At 43.2% G+C, this 26,670-nt stretch overlaps 1 protein-coding gene and 2 non-coding genes across 4 annotated transcripts in view; 2 read left to right on the forward strand and 1 right to left on the reverse strand.

Moving 5' to 3' along the window:
* ADAMTS12 (ADAM metallopeptidase with thrombospondin type 1 motif 12) overlaps positions 1-26,670 on the forward strand; it is a 345,960-nt gene that overhangs the window by 284,400 nt on the left and 34,890 nt on the right. For both annotated transcript variants that reach the window (XM_038743882.1, XM_038743883.1), the window contains exons 18-19: positions 11,119-11,329; positions 22,415-23,569. In XM_038743882.1, the coding sequence (XP_038599810.1) occupies positions 11,119-11,329; positions 22,415-23,569 (1,366 nt within the window). The remainder of the gene's footprint in view (positions 1-11,118; positions 11,330-22,414; positions 23,570-26,670) is intronic.
* Positions 1,926-2,063, forward strand: LOC119926448. The gene has a single exon (XR_005450323.1). It is a non-coding gene; the product is annotated as a small nucleolar RNA SNORA7 (small nucleolar RNA).
* Positions 14,077-14,213, reverse strand: LOC119926197. The gene has a single exon (XR_005450093.1). It is a non-coding gene; the product is annotated as a small nucleolar RNA SNORA7 (small nucleolar RNA).

Below are 26,670 nucleotides of genomic sequence, written 5' to 3' on the forward strand. Positions count from 1 at the left end.
CCAGGTGAGTAAACTAAGTGCTAAGTGCTTACTCAAAGCAAAATTTTGAAATGGATCAATTATGTAAAACCTTTCATTCAATACAGAAGCTTTGGGAACTAGAATAAAAATGCTGACAGTCCCTAACTCAAGCCAGCTGTTATAAGCAGCAGCAGCCCAAAGACAATTGGTACAAATGTGACTTTCACATTCCAGGGTTTTTTTTTGTTGTTTTTTTTTTGGTAAGCAGATGATCACTTTACTGTTGTTGATTTTGAAATTTCATATGGTAGTCCTTAAAAGAAGGGAAAAAATCCATCATGCAGTTTAGATTTTTTTGTTGTTTTTTTTGAGGGGGCTTTAATGGTATTAAGTGCTTACTACATGTCAAACACTGTTCTAAGTACTGGGATAGATACAAATTTTATCAGGTTGGATACAGTCCCTCTCCCACGTGGGGTTCACAGTCTAAGTAGGAGGGAGTAAAGTTTAATCCTCATTTTACAGTTGAGGAAACTGAGGCATAGAGAAGTTAAATGACTGGCCCAAGATCCCGTAACAAGCCAGGATTAGGACCCATGTCTTCTGACTCTAAGGCCCATGCTCTTTTCTCTAGGTCATGCTGGTACTTCTGCCAGAACATGAAAAATTTTAACCCTCACGTCATGACCTAAAAAAAAGTATAGACGAGCTAGTGACTTAAAAAGTTCTTGTAAATCTGCCATTGCCATAAACCTTCCTCCCCTTCCTAATGAAGGAAGCAAAATGCCTGGGGTCATCAAAGGAATAAAAAAAAAACACAACAAAAACTCTTGTATTGTTAGTATAAGTCATGGTTTATCCTCACCTGGGGTACTGTGGGCAATTCTGGTCCCTGCAAATTAGGGGGGACATACTGGATCTAGCGAAGGTTCCCAAAAAGGTATTCAAGATGAATAGACTGTGAGCCTGTTGTGGGCAGAGATTGTCTCTATTTGTTGCTGAATTGTACTCCCCAAGTGCTTAGTACAGTGCTCTGCACACAGTAAGTGCTCAATAAATATGATTGAATGAATGAGTGAATCAGTGGTGTTGAGCAGCTTCTAAAGACTGTTGACTGTAAACTCCTTGGGGGCAGGGGTTGCCTCTACCAATTCTATTTTCCCTAGCCTAGATTTCCCCTAGCCTAACCTCTTCCCTTAGCCTAATGTAACCTTTTAGCCTAACGTAAACTTTTCACCTATAGTAACATTTTCTGCTAACCTAAACTTTTCACCTACCCTAACCTTTTTCCCTAGCCTAACCTATTCCCCTAGCCTAAACCTTTCCCTTTCCCTAACCTTTTCCCCTAGTCTAACCTTTTCCCCTGACCTAACCTTTTCCCCTAGCCTAACCTTTTCCACTAGCCTAAGCCTAATCTAACCTTTTGGTCTAACATAACATTAGACCAAACGTAATGTAATCTTTTCACCTCACCTAACCTTTTCCCCAAGCCTAATCTAGGGAAGCAGCATGGCTCAGTGGAAAGAGCCTGGGCTTGGGAGTCAGAGGTCATGGGTTCTAATCCTGGCTCTGCCACTTGTCAGCTGTGTGACCTTGGTGGACAAGTCACTTAACTTCTCTGTGCCTCAGTTACCTCATCTGTAAATTGGTGATTGACTGTGAGCCCTCCGTGGGACAACCTGATCACCTTGTATCCTCCCCAGTGCAGAATAGTGCTTTGCACATAGTAAGCACTTAACAAATGCCATCATTGTTATTATTGAACTTTTTCAAACACTTAGTACAGTCTACACCCAGTAAGTGCTCAATACCATTGATTGATTCTGAATGACAGTGGACTAAAAAGATTAGAACTCTTCAGTCTGGAAAGGTGAAGAATGAGAGGAAAAATGATTGAGGTGAAAAACATCATGAGCAGTAAAGGCAGGGTGAACTCAGAATTAATTTCTGTTAAAGCCCACTAACCCCTCTCAGGACTGGACCTGGAGGGTTTCCAGTACTCTACCAGTCTCTTCTGTGGAAGGGAGAGTCAGGCAGAGACATACCCCTTCCATTCCTAGCTTGGGCAATGGCTAGTGAGTGGAAAGCAATCTGCTACTAGTCAAAACTCACCTGTGCTGGGCAGCAACGTGATGGGAGAGTCGAGGGTAGAGACTCAAGTTTACCACATGGAAGGAGGCAATGGTAAACCACATCTGTATTCTTACCAAGAAAACTCTATGGGTACACTGCCAGAATGATTGTAGATGGAGGTGGGAATTCTGTGTCCATGGAGTTGCTATGGGTCGGAGACGAGTGGACAGCATAGGCAAGACAAAGTGCACTAAACTGAGACTAGAAAAGCATTTGAAACTTAGGTGATTTGACGATAATGAAAGGAAATGGTTTACCCCAGGAAGCTGTACTGGTGGTCTACTCTTATATTTTCAAGGAGGGTTTGGCTAAATTCATAAGGGAAAGGCTCACAAATCTAAAGTGGGAATGAGAAACTTCAAAGTAGTAGCTTAAAACAGGAAAAATATCTTTCCCACAACTAAATTCACAGAACCTGTGCCTTCTCACTATACAAAGATTTATAATGTTTTGGCCCCCAGTCATTTGTTGGGGCATTTGTGAAGTGCTTACTATGTGCCAAGCACTGTTCTAAGTGCTGAATGATAGTATTTGTTAAGCGCTTACTATGTGCCGGGCACTGTTCTAAGCACTGGGGGTTCACAGCCTTAATCACCATTTTACAGATGAGGTAACTGAGGAACAGAGAAGTCAAGTGACTTGTCCAAAGTCACACAGCTGACAAGTGGCAGAGTTGGGATAATATGTGATGTGTGTGTGTGTATGGAACAGAATTATGCCTCTAGACTGTGAACCCATTGTTGGGTAGGGACCGTCTCTATATGTTGCCGATTTGTACTTCCCAAGTGCTTAGTCCAGTGCTCTGCACACAGGAAGCACTCAATGAATACGATTGAATGAATGAATGCCCCTGGGGACCTCAAAGAGTACTTATAATACTTGCAGTAAAGGAAATCCAGGATTTCTAGAGTCTATAAAAGTACAAGAAGAAGTCCATGAATCCCTTAGTCTGAGACATCCAACCACCTTTTGCTCCCGTTTATACTAGGGAGCTCAAAGAAAGCAGGGAGTAGTAGGACTAAAGGAAATTGAGTGAACTCTATTTCTCTTCTAGTTTTTCACAGAAATTTGAACATCGAGGATCTCTAAGTACAATTCCTGCAGGCCAGGATTTATCTGTCTTCTCTGAGCCTAGTGATGTGGGGGTCAGGGGGAAGCCAGGCATCTGGCTAAGTGCAGAATTGGAAAACAGGAGAAAATGTGCAGAATATTCAGGGTGGGAACAATTTTTTATGGGTCAGAAATAATCTGGAAGTCTGGGATCTATTTGTTGCATATTTTAGGTGCTTGCTATGCAGTGAGTACTGTGTTAATCTCTGGGATAGATATAAACAAAACAAATCACACACATCACTGTCCTTTGTGGGACTCAAAATTGAGAGGGGGATGTATAGATAGACAGCAATGAATTATAACAACAACGATCAGTGGAGTTGTCAAGCCAAGAAGACATGTGAAAGAAAAGATCTTGGCTATGCCCCACTGCATCAAGGAAACCACAAACCCCAGAAAATTGTCACTGAAGTCCTCAGAAACAAGTTTGATTTGCATCCTAATTTGAAAGCTTCTTTACACTCCTTAGGTGTTAGTGGTTCAAAAGCTCATGGGGAACCCTGTGTTAATATTATTCTCCTTTCAGAAAAGGAAACAGAAGTTTATTGGTTGGTTAGTCAAGCCAGGTTAACCCAGCAAATCTTTTAGAATGTACAGCTTTCTGAAGTTAACCCCTGGAGAAGCAGCAAGGCCTGGTGGATAGAGCACAGCCCTTCAATGTCTACCCCTCTGGTTCACCCCAGAAATGAAGAAGTGTCAGAAGGAGTCAGAAGGACGTGAGTTCTAATCCCGGCTCTGCCACTTGCCTGCTGTGTAACCTTGGACAAGTCACAACTCTCTGTACCTTAGTTACTTCATCTGTAAAATGGGGATTGAGACTGTGAAGCCCATGAGGAACAACTTGATAACCTTGTATCTACCCGAGCACTTAGAACAGCCCCATGTGGGACACAGTCCAACCTAATTGGCGTATATCTACCCTGGCGCTTAGTATTGTGCCTGACACATAGTAAGTGCTTAACAAATACCATAAAAAAAAAAAATCCCGTTCATTCATTCATTCAATCGTATTTATTGAGCGCTTACTGTGTGCAGAGCACTGGACTAAGCGCTTGGGAAGTACAAATCGGCAACATATAGAGACGATCCCTACCCAACAACAGGCTCACAGTCTAGAATGGAGAGACACACAACAAAACAAAACCTGTGGACAGCTGTCGAGTCGTCAGACGTGCACAAACCGTAGCAGGCGCTCCGCCTCAAAACGACCGTTCGTTAAACCAACCGGAACACGGAGATCGGATCCAAGGGCCCAAGAGTCCACGCTTCTCACTGTCTTGGCTGTAGGCAACGGCTCCGCCGGAGGGATTAACGTTTTCCACCGCCACGCTACATCCGCTCCGAGGCCAGGTCTCTGCTGGATTTGGCAACGGCCAGGTGAACCGCAGAGGTCAGGCCCAGAAGGAGAGGGGGCTGTTGGTCTTGATTAGACTCCATCAGGATGAATGAAATCCAAGCAGCCTAGTGGGAATGACTCAGAGCAGTATTGTGCCTTCAACTACTACTACTAAAAAGAAAAAGCAAATGAAGACAATAGGAGGTGTTTTAGTTAGTGTACTGGCACCAGTTCCCTGTGATCCATTTAAAATGTGGGTTGGGGAGGAGGGATACAGAGCTCTGATTTGGGCTTTGATTTCAGTATGTACCAGGGTCAGAACATTAGGAAATGGCTTGTTCCTGCCAGTTACATCCACCAAATAAAGAATTCACTTCACTAATGATTTGGGAGGAAGGATGAAGGGGTAAAGGGAGTCTTTGGGAAAATAGAATCAGGCTGTCCTCCCTCTATCGGGCAGCTGACTCCTACTGGGAAGTCCCCTAAGGTGCTGAGTCCTTGCAAGAACATCATAAATAGATCAAACAGGGTTCTGTTTTGGACTGTAGCAAAAGGATGCTTGGTGGTATAGGGTGGAGGAGGAGCAATGTCTCCTAATAGACTGCACTATCAAGATTTATTGATATCAATCAGCCGGACTTATTGCACATTTACTATGTGCAGAGCAAGGTCAATAGGGAGAACAGCATGCTGGGACCTGGAGGGACATACATGCAGGGTGGACACTGGCGGCATTTTTTTGTGGTATTTGCCATGTGCTTACTATGTGCCAGGTACCTGATCTAAGCACTGAGGTAGATACAAGATAATCAGGTTGGACACAATCCAGGTCCCACATGGGGCTCACAGCCTTAATCCCCATTTTACAGAGGTGGTAACAGGCACACAGAAGTGAAGTAGTTACCCTAGGTTACACAGCAGACAAATGGTGGAATTGGAATTAGAACCCAATTAGATCTTTCTGACTCCCAGGATGGGCTGCATCCATTAAGCCAAACTACTTCTTAAATTCATGAATATTGAACACTCATTTGACAACTCAGAATTAAGGCATACATTATGCTATAGGTAATACACAGGTTTCACAGTATAAGGTAGTGATGTAATACAGAACCTAGAACATACTAGTAATATTTATTGAGTGTCCACTGGTTGCAATGCATTGTTCTAAGTGCTGGGGAAGTACCAAATAAAGAAGTGGTGTGTTTCCTGCCCACAAGAAGCATATGATTTAATGGAGGAGCTTATGCTTTTTTTGAGGGGTGGGAGACTCCTGAGCCACCCCCATCGTGCTTCAGAGCCATTTATTCCTCTATGAGGTCCCAGTAAAACACAGTGTTGCTAATGAACCTCAGGACATGATAGCAGGAGTTGAGCCAGAGGGAGACTAGGTGTTTAAAATAAAAATACCAGACATACAGTGGCATGGCTTCTGTACCAGAGAGGGGACAGATCTGCTGAAAACTGGACTGTCCGATATAAAACAAATAGCTTCCTAGTTTCATGGGAATTTGAAAATCAACTCTGCCCTCAAATTACTTACAATCTAATCCAGGTGCCCAAACAGAAATACAATTATAGCACCCTCTTGGCCAGTCTGATGCTGGTAAAGAAAGAGAGAGGTCAGCCCAAGGTGCAGGGGCTGGGGAATATACATTTTAGGGGCTGCTAATATGGTCTAGCAGCTGCTGGCCAGGTATTTTTATTTCCTTCAATCCTCAAGCAGTGTCTTCCTCTTTTCCCCTTTGCATCTTCTCTCTTCCTCTCAAGATTCCTTCTGTCCAGCTTCTCCCTGAGCAACATAGCTGAAGGAAAAGAGTAAATAAATCATCAAAAACTAGGGACCTGACTTCAAGAACAAATGAAAATTTGGAGGGCCAAGGAAGAGAAATTATATTAGGGTTGCTGGACAAGAATTGATTAGAAATTTGGAGGAGAAGGTGGAGCTGAAAGATTAGGGTAGAGAGTGGTAATAAAGGTTAACTGATAGAGTAATCGATCAGTCGTATTTATTGAGCTTACTGTGTACTGAGCACTTGGGAGAGTACAATATAGCCATTCAGCATACACATTCCCTGCCCATAACATCTTTTTGTTTTAAACATCCTCCTTCAAAGGGTCTCCAAAGACTGCCCTGTGCTATTCCATTAAACTAATGAATTAGAAGAGGTGGGAGCCAGAGCGAGCATGAAAAAATGAGGTGAATGAAAAGGGGTAAACAATTTAAGTTGCTCATTTTGCCTTCACCCACGGTCTGGCAGAACTTTGCAATATAAATAAGGGTAGAGATTCCTCACTGTTGATGAAAATATATATGCACATTTTTTTTTCTAGAGAGAGAGGAGGAAATAAGAGAAAAGAAAAACAAGGAAAGGCCTTGTCTTATTATAAAGACATAGGTAAATGTTCCATAGCAAATAACTGTATGAGATGGAATTTCAGTCAGCCTGAGTTAAGGAGCCTGCAGAATGACATTGCAGATGTTCAGTACTGCCCTAGGATTCCCTGAGAATGTCAGAGATGTCAGACTGCAGTACTGATGTTCTGTCCCTCAGAATGTCAGAGATGGAACAAAGTAATGACATCAGTACAGTAGTCTTCCCTTTGGTTTCACATCACCCCAACCCAAGTATTACTTCACTGCAACACCCTAATTTAAATGTTGTGAGCAGGGAGTGGGTTAAATAAGAAAGGTTATTATTGGAGCATTTGAAACGAAAAAGAGACTTTCTCTAGGAGATCTGGAATAAGTCCTCAAGGTGCATTTTGGTATATTACTTATGATCTGGAGTCAAAAATATCCTGCAAAAGATGGAATAATATAGAGATGGATTTTGTTGTGGAAGAGTGTGTATCCCATGTCATTTACCTGGTTAACTCTCTAAGGTAACCAATGACCTTCTCACCAAATCTGATGGCTTCTACTCTATCTTAATTTTCCTGGACCTCTCACTTGGACATTGAAGACCACTCTTTCTCCTTGAAGCCTTATTAAACCTTGGCTTCACTGACACTGTCCTCTCTTGCTTCTCTTCCTAGTCTCTGAGCTCTCCTTCTCGGTTTCTATTGCTGACTCTGCCTCTGCCTCACACCCTCTGACAATGGGGATCCCTCAAGGCTCTGTTATAGGTCCTTTTCTATTCTCCATCTACACTCACTCCCTCAGAGAACTCGTTCACTTCCATGACTCCCAACTACCATCTCTATACATCTCCAGCCCTCATCTCTCTCCTTCCCTGCAATTTCCCATTTCCTCATGCCTTCAGAACGTCTCTACCTGGATGTCCCAGCAACACCTCAAACTAAACATGTCCCAAAGTGAACTCCTTATCCTCCTACCTAAACCCGGTCCTCCCCCATCTCTCCCATCACTGTAGACAATATCATTATCTTCCCTATCTCACAAGCCTATCTATAACCTTGGTGTTGTCTTGGACTCATTCCACCCACATTTTCAATCTGTCACCAAATCCTGTCTGTTCTACCTTTGCAACATTGTGGAAGTCCACCCTTTCGTCACCGTCCAAACTGCTACTATGTTGATCCAAGCACTTATCCTAGCCTGCCTTGACTATTCCATTTGGAAGCAGCGTGGTTAGTGGATAGAGCGTGGGTTTGAGAGTCAGAGGCCATGGGTTCTAATCCCAGCTCCGCTACTTATCAGCTGTGACTTTGGGCAAGTCACTTAACTTCTCTGTGCCTCAGTAACCTCATCTGTAAAATGGGGATTAAGAATGTGAGCCCCACGTGGGACAATCTGATCACCTTGTGTCTACCCCAGCACTTAGAACAGTTCTTGGCACATAGCAAGTGCTTAACAAATACCATCATCCTCATTTGCCTTTTCACTGACCTCCCTGCTTCCTGTCTCACTCCAGTCCATACTTTAGTCTGCTGCATGGATTATTTTTCTAAAAAACAGTTCAGTCCATGTTTCCCCACTCATCAAGAACCTCCTATGACTGCCCATCCACCTCTGCATCAAACAGAAACTCTTAACCACTGGCTTTAAAGCACCCAATCAGCTCGTCCCACTCTGCCTCATCTCACTCATCTCCTACCATTGTCCAGCCTGCACACTTTGCTACTCTAGCAACAGTTTACTCACCACTCTAACGACCCTTTTCTCACCTCCTGGAACTCCCTCCCCCACCAATCTCCCCACCATCATCATCATCATCACCTTCAAAGCATTATTTAGATCACAACTCTTCCAAGAAGCTTTCCCTGATTTTTCTTTCCTTTCAGCATCATCTGTGCACTTGGATCAGTTAATAATAACGATGGCATTTGTTAAGCACTTAGTATAATAATAATAATAATGGCATTTATTAAGCGCTTACTATGTGCAAAGCACTGTTCTAAGCGCTGGGGAGGTTACAAGGTGATCAGGTTGTCCCGGGGTGGTGGGGCTCAGAGTTTTAATCCCTATTTTACAGATGAGGGAACTGAGGCACAGAGAAGTGAAGTGACTTGCTCAAAGTCACACAGCTGACAAGTGGTGGAGCCGGGATTTGAACCCCGACCTCTGACTCCAAAGCCCGGGCTCTTTCCACTGAGCCACGCTGCTTCTCTACTATGTGCCAAGACTTTGGGCATTTGATATTCACCCCACCCTCAACCCCTCAACACTTATGAACATATATTTAAAATATTACAAATTATAGTAATAAATATATGAGGCATTATTTATATCACATCTCTTCCAAGAAGGTTTCCCTGATTTTTCTCTTTTCCCTGCCTACCTCTCCTTTCAGCATCATCCATGCATTTGGATCAGTTACCTTTGAACATTTGATCTTCTAGACTGGGAGCCCATTGTTGGGTAGGGATTGTCTCTATTTGTTGCCGGATTGTACTTTCCAAGTGCTTAGTACAGTGCTCTGCACACAGTAAGCACTCAATAAATAAGATTGAATGAATGTTCAGCCCACCTTCAACCCCTCAACACTCATGAACTTATATTTAAAGTATTACAAATTATTTATTCATATTAATGTCTGTCTCTCCTTTAAACTGTAAGCACGTTGTGGGGCAGGAAACATGTCTGCTAACTCTGTTGTACTCTCCCAAGTGCTTAAGATAGCACATAGTAGGAGCCCAATAAATACCATCGTTTGACTAACTTTCAAAGGCTTTCCCCTTTGGATAGTACTCCACTAACTGGTTCCTAAAATATTTAGGATTGTGTATAAGGCCCCTTATTATTTTTATTATTATTATGGTATTTGTTAGGTGCTTGCTATGTGTCAAGCACTGTTCTAAGTGTTGGGGTAAATACAAGTTAATCAGGTCAGACACAGTCCCTGTCCCACATAGGGCTCAGTCTAAGTTGAGGCCCTTAATAATAATAATAATGATGGCATTTATTAAGCGCTTACTATGTGCAAAGCACTGTTCTAAGTGCTGGGGAGGTTACAAGGTGACCAGGTTGTCCCACGGGGGGCTCACAGTCTTAATCCCCATTTTACAGATGAGGGAACTGAGGCACGGAGAAGTTAAGTGACTTGCCCAAAGTCACACAGCCGACAATTGGCGGAGCCAGGATTTGAACCTATGACCTCTGACTCCAAAGCCTGTGCTCTTTCCAACCTTCAATCAACCAAATAATGGCATTTATTGAGCATTAACTATGTGTAGAGCACTGTACTAATACAATAGAGATGGTAGATGTGATCCCGGCCCTCAAGAAGCTTACAGCTGCTTTCCATTTGGGTCTTTTCCTATTAAGTTGTAAACTGTTTGAGGATTTGAAACCTGTGTGTGTTGCTTCTGAGGTAAGACTAATTATAGTACTTGCTAAGCATGTATTATGTTCCAAGCACTGCAACTAAGCACTGCAGTAGGTATAAGATAACAAGGTTGAACAATAGTCCCCGTAACACATGGGCATCACAGTCTAAGAGAGAGTAGGATTTAATCCTCATTTTACAGATGAGGAAACTGAGGCACCAACGATTTAAGTGACTTGCTAAGATCATACAGCAGACAAGTGGCAGAATGAGCATTAGCACCCTGGTCCTCTAATTCCCAGGCCAGTGCTCTTTTTTATTTTATTTATTTTTCATGATATTTGTTAAGTGCTTACTATGTCCCAGGCACTGTACTAACCATGTGGTAGATACAAGATAATCAGGTTGGACACAGTCCGTGTCCCACATGGGGCTCACGGGTTTAATTCCCATTTTACGGATGATGTAATTGAGGCACGGAGAAGTTAAGTAACTTGCCCAATGTCACACAGCAGATGGTGGCAGATCCAGGATTAGAACCCGGGCCCTTCTGACCCCCCAGGCCGGTGATCTCTCCACTAGGTGACTTTGCTTCCCGGGCACTTATTACTGTGCCTTGCAGGAAGTAGGCACTCAGAAAACTCCATTAATTGATAGACTGATTTTATCTTCACTAATTTCCTGTGAACTTCCAGTCCCTCTAGACTGTGAGCCCGCTGTTGGGTCGGGACCGTCTATATGTTGCCAACTTGTCCTTCCCAAGTGCTCAGTACAGTGCTCTGCACAAAGTAAGCACTCAATAAAAACGATTGAATGGGTGAATGAATGTGGATTTTTGTGTAGGTGGTGGGCAGGAGAGTGGCAGACCTGTTCAACCACCTGTGGTCCTCAAGGGGAGAAGAAGCGAACGGTTCTCTGCATCCAGACGGTGGGATCGGACGAACAGGCCCTGACCGCCAAGGAATGTCAGCATCTGCTCAAGCCAAAGACCTTCATTTCCTGCAATAGAGATGTGCTGTGTCCGTCTGACTGGACAGTCGGAAACTGGAGTGAGGTAAGAACATTTCCCGTCAAGGCTTTCCTAGAGATTAAGGTGCCGTCGTTGCTCACGTCAAATATCTTCACCTCTGCTATTTTAAATAGATGATATAATAATAATTTTGATATTTAAGTGCTTCCTAAGTGCCAAGCACTGCACTAAGTGCCGGGATAGATACACGCTAATTGACACAGTCCCTATCCCACATAGGGCTCACAGTCTTCATCCCCATTTTACAGATGAGGTAACTGAGACACAGGGAAGTTAGGTGATTTTCCCAAGGTCATACAGCAGACAAGTGGCAGAGCTGGGATTAGAACCCAGATCCTTCTGACTCCCAAGCCTGTACTGTATCTACTAGGCCATGCTACTTACGTAAGCTGTTCATTGGGAAAAGTATAAGCTCAATTTCTGTTGATTTGAATGTCATCTGTTACTGTGGATATAATGGAAAATTCATCCCCTAAAATTGGTAGGGGTTATTAATAGGGGCAAGGCATGTGTTGCTTTTTTTCCCCCCATATTCATTTTATGCTTTTCCTGCCGATCCTCCCATCATCTCGCTAATAAGCTCTGTGGGCAGGGATCGTGTCTATTAACTCTGTTGCGCTATGCTCTCTCAACAATTAATACAGCTCTCTGCACATAGAAAGTTCTGAAGAAATAGCATTGGCTGATTGATTTGAGGAAATGATGCAGGATGTTTGAAATGGACAAAATGAACCTCGGTCAGTTTACTGGAGGGCCAGTAAACAGAATCTAATATAACTTCTCCCTTTTATCAATGTTGACGTTTTTAACATCAAAAACCCACTTGGGTAACATAAGACTGGCTCCAAGACTGAATTTATAAAGACATCAACCATATGATATTTTATCCAAAATATCTGTTCCCCTCCACACTGTTTGCCTAGAGAGTGTGGAAAGACATTAGGCAGGACTTGGAGTTACATGGGTATGACCCATTAAAGTTTTTGTACAGAGAATCTCCCCTCAATATAAGCCCCCCTCAATAGTTCGAAGCAAGCTTTTATGTATCCTTTGGTAGGGCAGAAATGGTTCCTAAAGCGTTTGCTTCCTCCTGTGTTGACACTGCCAAAGTGACAGCTTAGACTCTTCTAAGAGCCTATGGTCCTTCATTTCCACCTTTACATCCCCTCAGCACCCATTTTCTGGGGTATGTCCAGCTATATTTCTGAAAATAATGACGTTACAACTGAGCAGGCCTGGCCTTGGACAGTATGTAGACAGTCTCTCCTGCCCTACTGTCAGTTCAGTGGAAAGAGCACAGTTGGGAGAAATTGGGAGACGAGGGGTTTGAGTTCCAGCACTTTAAATAAGGGAATACCTGCTGGGGCTAAACCATCTGTGGTGAAAATTTCTGACCGACAAGCCAACTAGGACATTTTGTGTAATGGACAGACTCAGCAGGAACCCTGAAACTAGCTCTAGCTAACGGGGGCAGTGAGGATTGCAGGGGTGACCAAAGCAACTGTCTGCTGGGTTATGGCACAGCATCCACATCCTTAAAGTCTTCAGTGGGTCCTGTGCTTAAGAAAAAAAGCCTCTGCGTTCACAGTGCACTGTACCTTTCCTGCCTCTCCTAGGGGGTATTGCCAGAATTAATGAAAGCTTAAAGATTCTCGAGAAATTCCTTAAGCTCCTCTTTCTAGACTGTAAGCTTCTTGTGTGCAGTGTACATGTCTACCCACTCTGTTGAATTGTACTCTCCCAAGAGCTTCGTACAGTGCTCTGCACACAAATAGCACTCAATAAATATGATTGATTGAAAAGGGATGCTATAAGTAAGTTCTGGGGTTTTACTTTAACGGTTTACAAAAAGGTAACTTTTGCTCCAAGTTATCGAGGATACGTTTCCCAGTTTCTCTCCCTAACCCTGTGGGCGAAGAGCTACTATTACCCGAGGGCCACTGGGCACTGCAGAATCATTGCATCTAGGTACCCACACAGAGTCTGCATCAGTCCAGGGTAGACTCTGTGGTCATCTCTAGAACTGTCTAAAGAGAAGCTCAGGCAGACCAGCGTTAAAACACAGATCTTTCAATCAATCATATTTATTGGGTGCTTGTTGTATGAGAGCACTGTACTTACCGCTTGAGAGAGGTCAGTATAACGGAGTTGGTAGACACGTTCCCTGCCCACAACATAGGGGTTTCCGCAGATTCTCAACAAAAGACAGAGGAATCAGTCCATTTATATAATTAGAAGGGGAATTTCATTTATGAGAAGGTTCACGCATATTTCCAATTACCATCAGCTAAAGAAAGGAGGAGTTTGCTCATCATGCAGGACTCTAACAGGGAACTAAGGGAAGGAGTTTGGGAAGCGTTTGGGAGTTTGGATTTCTTGCCATAAAAGGCACACACCTTTGCTGCCAAGGTGTGCAGGTTGCATCGGCGAAGGGGCAGTGGGGTGCTTTAATAGAGCAGCTCTGTCATGAGCCATGATCCTGGGGTGTGGTGTCTTTGGTAATGGTTACTTAATAGGACAGTACTGTCACCCAAGTGGATCAGGGGTCTTGTCTTATGTCATCGAGTCGTCTCCAACCCATAGTAATGCCATGGACACATCTCTCCCAGAATGCCCCACTTCCATCTGCAATCATTCTGGTAATGTATCCATAGACTTTTCTTAGTAAAAATACGAACGTGGTATACGATCCCCTCATTCTGTGCCGTAAATCTGAGTCTCCACCCTCGACTCTTTCCCATGCTGTTGCTGCCCAGCACAGGTGAGTTTGGACTTGTAGCAGATTACCTTCCACTCGCTAGCCACTGTCCAAGCTAGGAATGGAATGGGTACGTCTCTGTTTGACTCTTCCTCTTGTAGTTGAGACTGGTAGAGTCCTGGAAACTCTCCAGTGCGACCCTGAGAGAGGTGGATCAGGGGTAACAACTACCAGTTAGTTCTCAAGTCCAAAGAAGCTGACTTGGTTGAGTTCTGAAGTGGCACTAAAAGTGCATTTCCCCATTCAGTTAGCCTCTGCTGTTCTCCTGCTCCTCTGCCTCCTCCTCTCTCAATAATGTGTGTGTATATTTATACATATATTTATGAATATAATTATACACACATAACTATAAGCCATCCTTTCTATGCTATTGCCTCCTAATCAATTAATCAATGGTATTTACCAAGCAGCACATCAAGGTAGAGCAGGAAGTGGCTATGGTTTCAGGGCACAGCATGATGTAATAGCAGGGGTGTATGAATTATGAATCATGGGCATAAAATAGGTACTAAGTAGCTAAAATAAAAATAAAATTGGGTTTCTGTATTCTCGAAAGGACTAATTAAATTTACTTGTGGATGAATGAATTATAAAGCAATTTAATGTGCACTCACATCACCCACACACTCACTTGCACCAGGAAGACAAAACCAGAGAAAGCAAGGTAGCAGGGTAAACAAGGCCTAGTACATTGGGACTGAATGTGTAACCCCAAGACTGGGATTTGGATCTCAAGGCTCTCAGACAGCTAAAATCAGTTTCACTAGCCTAATAGAATCAAGGAACACACTGAAAAGATTTTATACAATTTTACTGATTCATTCTTTTTCTACTAGCATATGCTTTCCTAACACATGTACACACACAAATATAACTCCTCAAATTCACAAACAAGCATGTCTCCTCACACACCCACACATACATTCATTCTCTCTCTCTCTCTCTCTCTCTCTCTCTGTGTGTGTGTCTATGTGTCTGTCTCACATACCTCCTCACACAGCTGGCAAGGTCAAGGGTATGGTACTGATCTTAAGCTGGGAAATCAGTTTACATGGAACATCAGAAGTTGGAGTGGTTCTGTAGATCTCAGGTCTTATGCGCTCTTTGTGTATTATACTTGTATATGAACGTTCAGGATGCTTAAGAACTAAGTATTTATTTCATCTCATCCTATCTTCTCTGGAACCAACTGGCAGTTTCTGCTGTCCTTTCATTGTTGCTAACTCTATCCAAGGTGTACCTTTCTGTAATCTCACACTTTCTCCTGCCTGCAGAACATCTCTGCTTGGATGTCCCTCTGACAACTCAGACTTAACATATCCAAGACAGAGCTCCTCATCTTCCCTGTCCTCCCCAACACTGGACAACTCCACTATCTTTCCTTTCTCACAGGCCTATGTCCTTGGCATTGTCCTCAACTCACGTCTCTCGTTAACCCGTATGTTTGATATCACCAAGTCCTTATGATTCTACCTTCACAACATCCGTAGAGTACACTCTGTCTTATCTATCCAAACTAATACAACCCTGTTTCAGGCACTTCTCATGTCCTGCCTTCACTGTTGCATCAGTCTCCTCACTGACCTCCCTGCCTCCTGTCTCTCCCCTCTCTGCTGCCTGAATCATTTTTCTAAAATAAGTTCAGTTTATGCCTCCCCATTCCTCCCAAACCTCCAATGATTGTCCATCCACCACCTTATCAAACAGAAACCCTTCACTATTGTCTTCAAATCTTTCAATCAGCTTACCTTGCTATGTCCTATTACAGCCCAGCTCAGACACTTTACTCCTCTAATGCTAACCTACTCATGATATCTTAATCTCATTTACCTCACCTTTGACCCCTAGCCCATATCCTCCCTCTGGCTTGGAACTTCCTCCCCTTTCACATCCTACAGGCCTCCACTTTTCCCACATTCAAAGCCTTATTAAAATTACATATCTTCCAAGAGGCCTTCCCCAACTAAGCCCTCATTTCCCCTACTCCCTCTCCCTTCTGCATTGCCTGTGCACTTGGATCTGTACCCTTTAATACACTTGGAGACTTGCTGTTCTCCCCACCTTCAGCCCCACAACACTACACATATCCATAGTTTATTTTAATGTCCATCTTCCCCTCTAGACTGTAGGCTTCTGGTGGGCAAGGAACGTGTCTACCAAAATTATTGTCTTGTACTCACCCAAACACTTAATACAGTGCTCTGTAGTGCTCAGTAAATACCACTGATTGATTGATTGATTGATTGTACTGTTCCTTAAATATATAGTAATGTTACCAAGGTCATTCAGTTGTTACAACTCCTCCTTTGGGTAAATAAGCCATTTTTCAAATCCCGAGAAGTGTTACCAAGACAATTGCATTGTCAAAACTCCTTCTCTGGATGCGTATCCAGAAAAATTCAGCCATCACATGTGAGGAGTGGTACATGAATCAGTTTCTCCACTGTCTTTTTCACAGTCTTCTGTCCTTTTTTAGCCATAGCACAGCTATCTTCTTCCACATACACTCACTACACATCTAGCATACTCATATACCCCCTTTAAAATTTTTGAAGAGAACATAAAATTGCAGGAAGCATGGCTTTGGTGGCAGAATCAAAGGAAAGTAGGACCTCAGGGGAGATGGAACCAGGAGCTACAGAGCTAGGTGAGACAAAACAGGTGATGAAGAATGGAAGGGTAGCAAGGCCAAAGTTGGGGGAGGCCTAAGGGAAGCCTGGAATCATGAGGAAGTCATTTTTTATTCTATTAAAAAGTATTTATTGAACACCTACTGGGTGCACAGAACTGCAGTGAGGCCTTTCTAGGTGCAGAACAATAATAATAATAATAATAATAATAATAATGGCATTTATTAAGCGCTTACTATGTGCAAAGCACTGTTTTAAGCACTGGGGAGGTTACAAGGTGATCAGGTTGTCCCACAGGGTGCTCACAGTCTTGATCCCCATTTTACAGATGAGGTAACTGAGGCCCAGAGAAGTGAATTGACTTGCCCAAAGTCACACAGCTGACAATTGGCGGAGCTGGGATTTGAACCCATGACCTCTGACTCCAAAACCCGGGCTCTTTCCACTGAGCCACGCTGCTTCTCTAAACTATACTAGGCACTTGGGAAAGTACAATAATTAATTTGCTGTCTGAGGCAAACACTGCGTACATATAATGGGAATTTGGACAAAACAAGGCAAGGGACAGGGGAAAGTCACGACAGGGGAGATGTAACAAGAGTAGGTGATGATGTGATCAGAGAAAGTGGGGAAGCAGGTGCAACCAAGCCAGGTGAGGGGGCGGTGAGGGAAGACACTGGATAGATACAGGTTAGGGGTCAGCTTTACTAAGACTTCATGAAATATTTAGAGACAAAGAAACTTAAGGAAAGTTTAATGGAAGCATCTTACTTTTCAGTGGATCATTTTAAAGCTTAATTTTATATATTCCAAAACACCTTACTGTACATTTACTTGTATTTAATATTGTCCAATCGAGTGAAGATTTCAGTTCTAGGTAGCAGAGACTCTATTTGTTTAAAAACCACCCAGACCAGTGGCTTATGTAAAATAGTGAATAGTATTTGGTGTTGATGGTAAATAATATTCCGAGTTAAAGCATTTAAATGTGAAGTAGTTCAAATAACCATTGATGACTAGAATTTCCTTCTACAGTGCTTTTATTTGGGGGTGTGTACATTAAAAATGACCTAGAATATCTAATGGCATTGTTCATTTCAATTCAAGCATATTCTCTGAATTCTTATTTTGGCATCCCAAAATAAGAAGTCAGAGATTTCACTGCTTCATCCCTTCATCAGATAACTCTCCAAATCAACAGATGGATTGAGTGATGTCTTGGGTTTTCTGCAGTGACTAGTTCAACAGTATTAAGTGCTGGGTCGGTGTAATAAAGCCCACTTACTGATGTCTGTTACTGCCAGCAGCTATTACCACTTCTGGCCAGTGTTCTGTGAATCACTCCTCTTTCCATGAAACAAGGTGGCATCTGACAATTCATGTACTAGGTTCTTGCAAGAGAGCAGTGTAGAAGAGTTGGTAGACAAGTTTCCTGCTCACAAGGAGCTCACAGTATAAAGGGAAAGACACTGCTGTGAACAGGGGCTGTGTCTATCAGCTCATCAACCCTATTGCTTTGTACTCTCCCAAGTACTTAGAACAGTACTCTGCACACAGTAAGTGCTCAATAAATACGATTGACGGATTGGGACATTAATATGGAGAATGGGAGAGTATAAGGATAGGCATCCAAAGAGTAGATTTACAGATAAATCAATATGGGATTATGTACTTTTTGGTGATTAAGGGAGATGGATCAGTCAGTGGTATTTATTGAACACTTACTGTGTGCTAAGCCCTGTTGTAACTCAACAGAGTTGATAGTCGCAATCCCTGTCCACAAGGAACTTACATTGCCCAAGCTGGGGACTGATTGACCTGTGGCCTCAGTGGTGCTCTTATTTGTGAATGAATTCTCTTTTCCGCCTGCTTGCCGTAGCATCAGTCCTAGCAGCAGCTATTACTGCTGTTCCTTTCTCCTCCCAAAAGAAGTCTCACTCAGTGATTATAAGTAGAAGTGTGAGAGAGTGAGAATGGAGCTAGTTATTTTAGATTTGGGGCATAGAGTACATGTGACAGGAAAGTATGTGAGGTGGATAGTTCAGGTGAAAATTTGAGACCCCAGGGCTACACCGTCCAAATAAATTGGGAAACTTTTGAACTAGGCTCATCCGTATCCTCTTCCCATTGCTCTCTCTCATGGTTTAATGCTCTCTGCTCAGAGCTGATAGACCACGGTAACAGCCTGGGAAATGAGGCACCAGTAACTGTCCTAGAAAGGATGTGATCTGAAAAAAACAAGACAAAATTGAGCTCACATTAAACTATTTGGGCTCAAAGGATAAGAGATCTTTCCTAGGTCTGATATTTTTTGGTCGTTGAGAAACATTGCATGGAGGCTGAACACTGAACTGATTCCTGGGGGAAAGCGAAACAACTGTCCTTTAGAAACAGGAAGGATCATTGTCAGTGTGGTGAACAGCTGTCCTCTGTTTCTGCTGAAGACTTGATAAAATGTAAAAGGCCTAAATTGCATCCAAAGAGATTTCATTTAAGAATGAAGGAGAATTTGCCGATTCTAAAAAACAGAGATTTTCTTTCTCTGGACAGTGGTAAGGAAAGGAAAAAGTATAGTTTGTCTGGAAGCAGTCAGGATATACTTTATGACCCCAAGTTCTCTTCTAAACTCCTAAGGACAATGTTTTAATCTTTTTGCATCATCCTTTTGTTATATGATACTTGTCTCTGTCAGGTTTACCTTTTTCTCTAAATTAACAGAAAAAAATATATTCTTTCGGTAATATTTAATGAGTACCTACAACACTCAAAAGTACTGCATGGGTGCCTAAAATGCTCTGAGCACTGAATTGGCTGTCTTTTGCGGTTCTGGTTACTTACTGTGGGAAGACTTCAATAGCCATAAAACTTATGCTTGCCAACTTGTACTTCCGAAGTGCTTAGTACAGTGCTCTGCACACAGTAAGTGCTCAATAAATATGATTGATTGATTATGCAGCATCTAATGCAGCAAAAGAATGTTTTCTTTTCATCTTTGTGTTTCTCCCATCATAGCTTGTCCATTTTTTCCATTGGTAAAATGGTGCTTCAGACTTACTTATTCTTTAGGCTCTGATCATTTCTACCTAAGTGTCCTGTTAACAGTCTCCGAGTGCACATTGTTCAGCCAGAGGAATCTTGTTTATTTTTTCTTAGAAAATCATCAGGTTTTAGCCAAAATGAAATACACTTCATTCTCAGTAGAAATCCGGAAGAGCTAAAGGACATAGATTAATCCAGCCTAGCAAGTAATTTTCAAAATTCATTATGTGGATCAGAATTAAGTTCCATCTACAGAATATGCACTGCCACCCTCTTTCTCCAACTGCCTTCTCCCAGTCATACTGTTTCCCAATCCCCTCTCCCCAGTGCTATCCACATCACTAAATTAAGCGTATTCATAAACCAGGCCACAAGCACAGATTTTCATGGCAAAGTAAAAATGCTGTCCTGAATATGTCATTTAACCCTTCCAAACTCTCAATCGACTATCCATTTCCTTCCACACCAAACAGACGTTCCTGTCTATAGACTTCAAAGCTCTCCATCTTCTATTTCCATCCTTTATGTTGGTTCTCTTCACCCACTCCTCACCAGTTTAAGCCCCTCATTCCTCCCAAGCTTTCCTTCTAAATGGGTTCACTCTCAGCTCTCCTGTCACCAACTCATTTCTCATGCCCTTCCCTTTCCTGGAAGTTCCTGCTTTCCCAAATCTGCCAGACAAAAGCCCGGCTGAAATCTCACCTTCTCCAGAGGACATTCCCCACTAATTTCCACAATCTCCGGTTGTGTTATCTTAAAAGCCACTCTTAGGAGTCTACTACATTCTAATTAACCTTGGGCTCTCAGCAGTCTGTGACACTATGGACCACCCCTTCTCCTGGAAACACTATCCACGTTTCTCTGATACTTCTTCTCCTGGTTCTCCTACCTCTCTTGCCTCTCCTTCTCAATCTCTTTCACCTGCTCCTCCTCTGCCTCCCAGTCCCTAAATGAGGGTGGCAGGGTGGACAAGGTGGGTGAAGATTCCTCAAGGCTTAGTTCTGGGTCCCCTTCTAGTCTCAATTTACAGTCACTCTCTTGAGGAGCTCATCTGCTCCCATGACTTCAACTACCACCTCAACCTGGTTTAATCCCAAGTCTATCTCTCCAACCTGACTTCTCTCATTTGCAATTTCATATTCCTTCTCCTTCCAGGACATTTTTACTTGAATGTCCTGTCAACACTTCAAGCTCAACATGCCAAAATTGACAATCCTCATTTTGCTACCCAAATCCTCACCTCCCCCCCAACTTTCACAACACTGTTGACAATAACACCATCCTGTCCCCATCACTTCTCTCCTTCAACCCTCATGTTCAGTCAGTCACCAAGCTTGTCAGCTCTACCTTCACAACCTATCCAGAATTCATCCTCCTTTCTATCCAAACTGCTACCACATTGCTCCAAGCCCTTGTCATATCCCCCCTCCACTATTCTACTACTCTATCAGCCTCCTCACCGACCTCCCTGCCTCCAGCCTCTTCCTTCTCCAGTTCATACTTCACACTGCTGCCCTATCATTTTTTAAACATGGTTCTGCACACATCTCCCCACTATTCAAAAATCTCCAATGATTATCCATCCATCTCCACATAAAGCAGAAATGCCTCACCATTGATTTAAAGGCTCTCAATCAGCTCTCCCGCTTCTACTTATCTTTGCTTCTCTCTGACTACAACCCAACCCATCCACTTCACTCTGCTACTACCAATTTGCTTATGTTACTTTGATCTCATCTCTATCACTGTCAATCCTTTACATATGCCCTCCCTCCTATTTGAAAATCCCTCCCCCTTCACATACAGCAGACCACCCCTCTTCCCATCTTCAAAACACTACTAAAATCACATCTTCTCCAGAAAGACTGCCATGACTAATTACTCATCTCCCTACCCTATCTTCATTCTTACCATGTCTTGAGTCCTTACACAATAATCACCCCATCTCCCATGCCCACAGCAGTTATATACATACAATGCTCTATACCCAGTAACTGCTTCATAAATCCTATTATTCATTCATTCAATCATATTTATTGAGTGCTTACTGTGTGCAAAGCACTGTACTAAGTGCTTGGGAGAGTACAGTATAACAATAAAGAGACACATTCCCAGCCCACCATGATTACTATATTATACTTGGTTACTTCTCCTACCTGTAATTTTTTTTTTGATGTCTGTCTCCCTTGCTAGGGAGGGTAGTGATCATATCTCCTTATTGTATTTTCCCAAGTGCTTGATGTAGTGCTTTGAACAGTTTGTGATCAAAACATACTACTGACTGATGTAAACATTGATTTAGAAGCATCACATATTTGCTCATTTCAGTTTTCCAAATGCTTATTGCTACCAGCTGTATTGCATATTCTTACCTGCTTCCACTAAATGTGTACAAGTCATATCTGCCTGCCTCTTCCACCAGACTCTAAGCTCTTTCAAGGGAAGGGTTGTTGTCTTTTACTTTTATTGTGTCCTCCCAAAGACCTAGAGCAGTGCTAAGCACAGACTAGGCCCTCAATAAATAGAATTGAATGAATAGCAAGTGAAAAAGCAAAGATAATCCGAATATACTGTTTGATTCAGGTCTGCAGCCTGATTCCCAGTAAGCCTGCCTTTTCTGCCATGGGCAAAGAGCTGAAGCATGTGTCCATAACTAACCTAGCTCCTGACTCTGTTTTTCAGTGCACGGTTTCCTGTGGTGGAGGAGTACGCATCCGCAGCGTCACATGTGCCAAAAACAGTGATGAACCATGTGATGTAACTAAGAAACCAAATAGCCGGGCACTCTGTGGCCTCCAACAGTGCCCTTCGAGCCGAAGATTCTCACGGCCTCTCCTGCATCCCAATCCAGGAACACTCTTTAACAAGAGGAATCCATCCCGGCCTACCCAAGAACCTTCGGGACTCACTGTTAACCCCGTGCCTAGTCAGAGGTCCTTGACAGCACCCACTGTGCCAGGATCAACGAGCTGGTTGTCCTTGAGGCCCACTCCCCCTGGCCCCATGACATCTTCTCCAGAGGGATCACCACAAGGAACGCTCCCAAACAATTTGACCGAATCAGAAAACCATGACCCCTTTGTCTCTCCTGGAGACATTTCTCAACAGAATAGTACTCCCTGGCTGATGAGCGTAACACCGAGAACTGACCGAACAACCGACCACTACCAAAAGGAGAGTATTTCCAGTTCAGAAACAGGTGCCACCTCAGAAGGGCCTGGCACCAACAATGACCTCATCTTACCACACACCGTGAGCCCAGGGACTTTCCAAGTGACCCCAGGGTATGACTACTTGACGGAAGAGCCAGAAACCGAGACACCCAGTGGATCGGGAGAAGCGGATGAACCACCTACTGACAAATCCCAAAGCAATCCTGTCATATGGACTGAGAGTGAAAAATCCAAAGTTGAAACCCCTTCTATCAGTAGCACTGACACACCTTCTCAGCTGTCACCCCCACCTTTTCACAGTGAGTCTTCCAAGTCGTCTTCAACAAGTCCAGAAGAGGGGAACCTACTTTCTTCAACAACAGCCAGGCCTGAAGATACCCCACTCCAATTCAGCATCCCAGGGACAGAAAAGACTTTGACTGAGACGTTGTTGCCAGATGGGAAAGACGAGCAGACATCACAGGAGATGTTTGTCAACTCTAAAGAATTGGAACCATCAAACAATAAGACTTGGGTACAGGGCACTGACTCTCAGCTGACTGAAGAGGATGCAAAAAGCCTTATTGCTGAGGGCTTTTTGCTGAATGCCACAGATTACAAGCACCTGGAAGAGGGCACCGCAACACAAAGGACAGTTTACTGGATTGTGGGCAACTGGAGTGAGGTAAGGGGTGCACTTGTGAATCCATGGCCTTGATTCTCTCTGAAAAATGGAGAGCTCATTTGAATTCTTGGTGTAAGTTCTCCAAAACATTTAAATAAAGTAGAAAATCAGTTGAAGAAATATTAGCAGAGCAAGTAGCAATAGCAACAACACCAACAACAACACAAGAAAAGTGATTGTGTTAAGGTCAGCAGCAGATTCTGCTTCCCTAATGTAAGACCAGCTGCTGAGAATCAGTGTGGCCTAGTGGAAAGAGCCTGGCCCTGGGAGTAAGAGGAACTGGGTTCTAGCTCTGCCATGTGTCTGCTGTGTGACCTTGGGCCAGTCACTTCACTTCTCTGGGCCTCAGTTACCTCATCTGTAAAATGGGGAGTCAATCCTACTCCCTTCTGCTCTTCTTCTCTACTCTGCTTAGAGTAGCAGCGTTGCTCTAGTGGAAAGAGGATGGACTTTGGAGTCAAAGGTCATGGGTTCAAATCCCGGATCTGCCAATTGTCAGCTGTGTGACTTTGGGCAAGTCACTTAACTTCTCTGTGCCTCAGTTACCTCATCTGTAAAAATGGGGATTGACTGTGAGCCACGTATGGGACAACCTGATGACCTTGGAACCTCCCCAGCGCTTAGAATAGTGCTTTGCACATAGCACTTAATGAATGCCATCATTATTATTATTATTATTACTCAGACTGTGGGTCCTATGTGGGACAGGAACTGTGTTCAACCCCCTTAACTTATAATTGCCCCAGGTCTTAAAACAGTGCTTAAAAAGTACCATAATACAAACAAGAGCACAGTGGGTCAAAAACTGAGTTGGAATTCATGCATGCCTCACCCCAGAGCTTAGTTCAGGATTTTGCCTTGTCAGTCCATATCTAATACTAATAAGCATAGTAAGCAAAGGAGTAATAATAATAATGGTATTTGTTAAGCACTTACTATGGGCCAAGAACTGTACTAAGTGCTGGGGTAGCTACAAGGTAATCAGGTCCCACATGGCGCTCATAGAGAGAACACATACTGAATACCCATTTTTTAGATGAGGGAACTGAAGCACGGAGAATTAAGTGACTTGCCCAAGGCTGCACAGCAGGTAAGTGTCAAAGCTGGACTAGAACACAGGTCAGGCCAGGACAGTGCTCCCTTCACTAGGCCACATTACTTCTCAGAGCCTGGCACATACTAAGCACTTAACAAATACCATAAATAATAAATTCATAATGTGGATTGATTGATTTAACTTTCCCAGGTGCTTACACCCACTATGTCATCTACACCCACCATCTCCACTTCCTCTCTTCCAATTCTCTCCTTGATCCTGTCCAATCTGGTTTCTTTCCCCTCATTCCCCCAAAACAGCCCTCTCCGAGATCACCAGTTACCTTCTTGTCAAATCAAATGGTCTCTACTCCATTCTACTCCTCTTAGACATTTCAACTGCCTTCAACTGTGTTGACCACCTCCTCTCCCTTGAAACATTAGCCAACCTTGACTTCACTGACACTGTCCTCTCCTGGTTCTCCTCCTGTCTCTCTGACCACTCCTTCTCAATCTTTTTTGCAGCTTCCTCCTCTGCCTCCTACCCTCTGACAGTGTGGAGCTCTCAAGGCTCAGTTCTGAGTTGCCTTCATCTACTCCTACTCCCTTGGAAAACTCATTCTCTTTCATAGCTTCACTTACCATCCTTACACAGACAATTCCCAAATTTACCTCTCCAGCCTTGACCTCTCTCCTTCTCTACAGTCTTGCATTACCTCCTGCCAACATCTCAAACTAAACATGTCAAAAACAGAACTCCTTATCTTTTCACCCAAACCCTGTCCACCCATTTTCCTTATCACTATATACACTACCACTATCACCCCTATTTCACAGGCCCCAGCTTTAGTTTTGTCCTCAACTCATCTCTCTCTCACAACCCACATATTTGATGTCACCAAATCCTGTCAATTCTACATTCACAACACAAAAATCTGCCATTTCCTCTCCATCCAAACTGCTACTACACTGATCTAAGCACTTATTCTACCTCGCCTTAACTATTGCGTCTGCCTCCCTGTCAACTTATCCTTCCCCCGCCTCTCCCCAGCCCCCCAACAGGCTCCCCGCAAGTCCATACTTCACTCTGCTGTCTGGATCATTGTTCTAAAAACTTAGTTTGGTCCACATCTTTCCATTTCTCAAAAACCTCTAGTGGTTGTCCATCTATCTCCACATAAAACAGAAACTTTTTACCATAGGCTTTAAAACACTCAATCAATTTGCCCCCTTCTGTATTACCTCCCTGATCTCCTATTATAGTCCAGCTTGTATACTTTACTCACCTAGCATCCAGCTGGCTCCATGTGCCCCGATCTTGTCTATGTCACCACTGATCACTTTCCCACGTCGTATCCCTGACCTGGAACTTCTTCCCATTCCATATATTCCAGACTACTACTCTTCCCCATCTTCAAACTTTTATTAAGATCACATCTCCTCCAAGAGGCTTTCCCTGACTAAGCCTTCTTTTCGCCAACTCCCTCTCCCTTCTGCATCTTCTATGCACTTGAATCCGTACCCCTTTGGGCATTTAATATTCACCCCACCCTCACCCCACAACAATTATGTACATAAATTATTTATATTAATGTCTGTCTCTTCCTCTAAACTGTAACTCCACTGTGGCTAGGGAATGCGCCAACCAAGTCTGCCGTGTTGTGTTCTCCCAAGCACTTATTAAAGTGCTCTGCACATTAAGTGCTCAGTAAATATTGGCTGGATTAAACCTACTGGGTGGGAAATAGAATGAGAGAAAGGTGATACTACAACAGAGGAGTTTTGACCAAAAAAAACATGTTTTGTGAAAAAGTAGGATGAGGCAGCCGATTTGGTGACTCAGAAAAAATGTATTTGAATATGAATGCATTCAATGAGCAGACAACATATCCAAAGTTTTAGACTAAGGGAAACAAGCACAATATCTTTCACATTTCCTGGCAGGAGAGGTAAAATCCAGGCAGCTGGCATCTCCTCATGCACCTGCGCTAACAATGAATAAATAATGGCCCAAGAAATCCATGGGGAGAGGTGCTAATTTAAAGAGTGATTCCTAACCATTTTGC

This window comes from Tachyglossus aculeatus, chromosome 3 (assembly GCF_015852505.1).
Source record: "Tachyglossus aculeatus isolate mTacAcu1 chromosome 3, mTacAcu1.pri, whole genome shotgun sequence".
In the NCBI taxonomy this organism is placed as follows: Eukaryota; Metazoa; Chordata; class Mammalia; order Monotremata; family Tachyglossidae; genus Tachyglossus; species Tachyglossus aculeatus.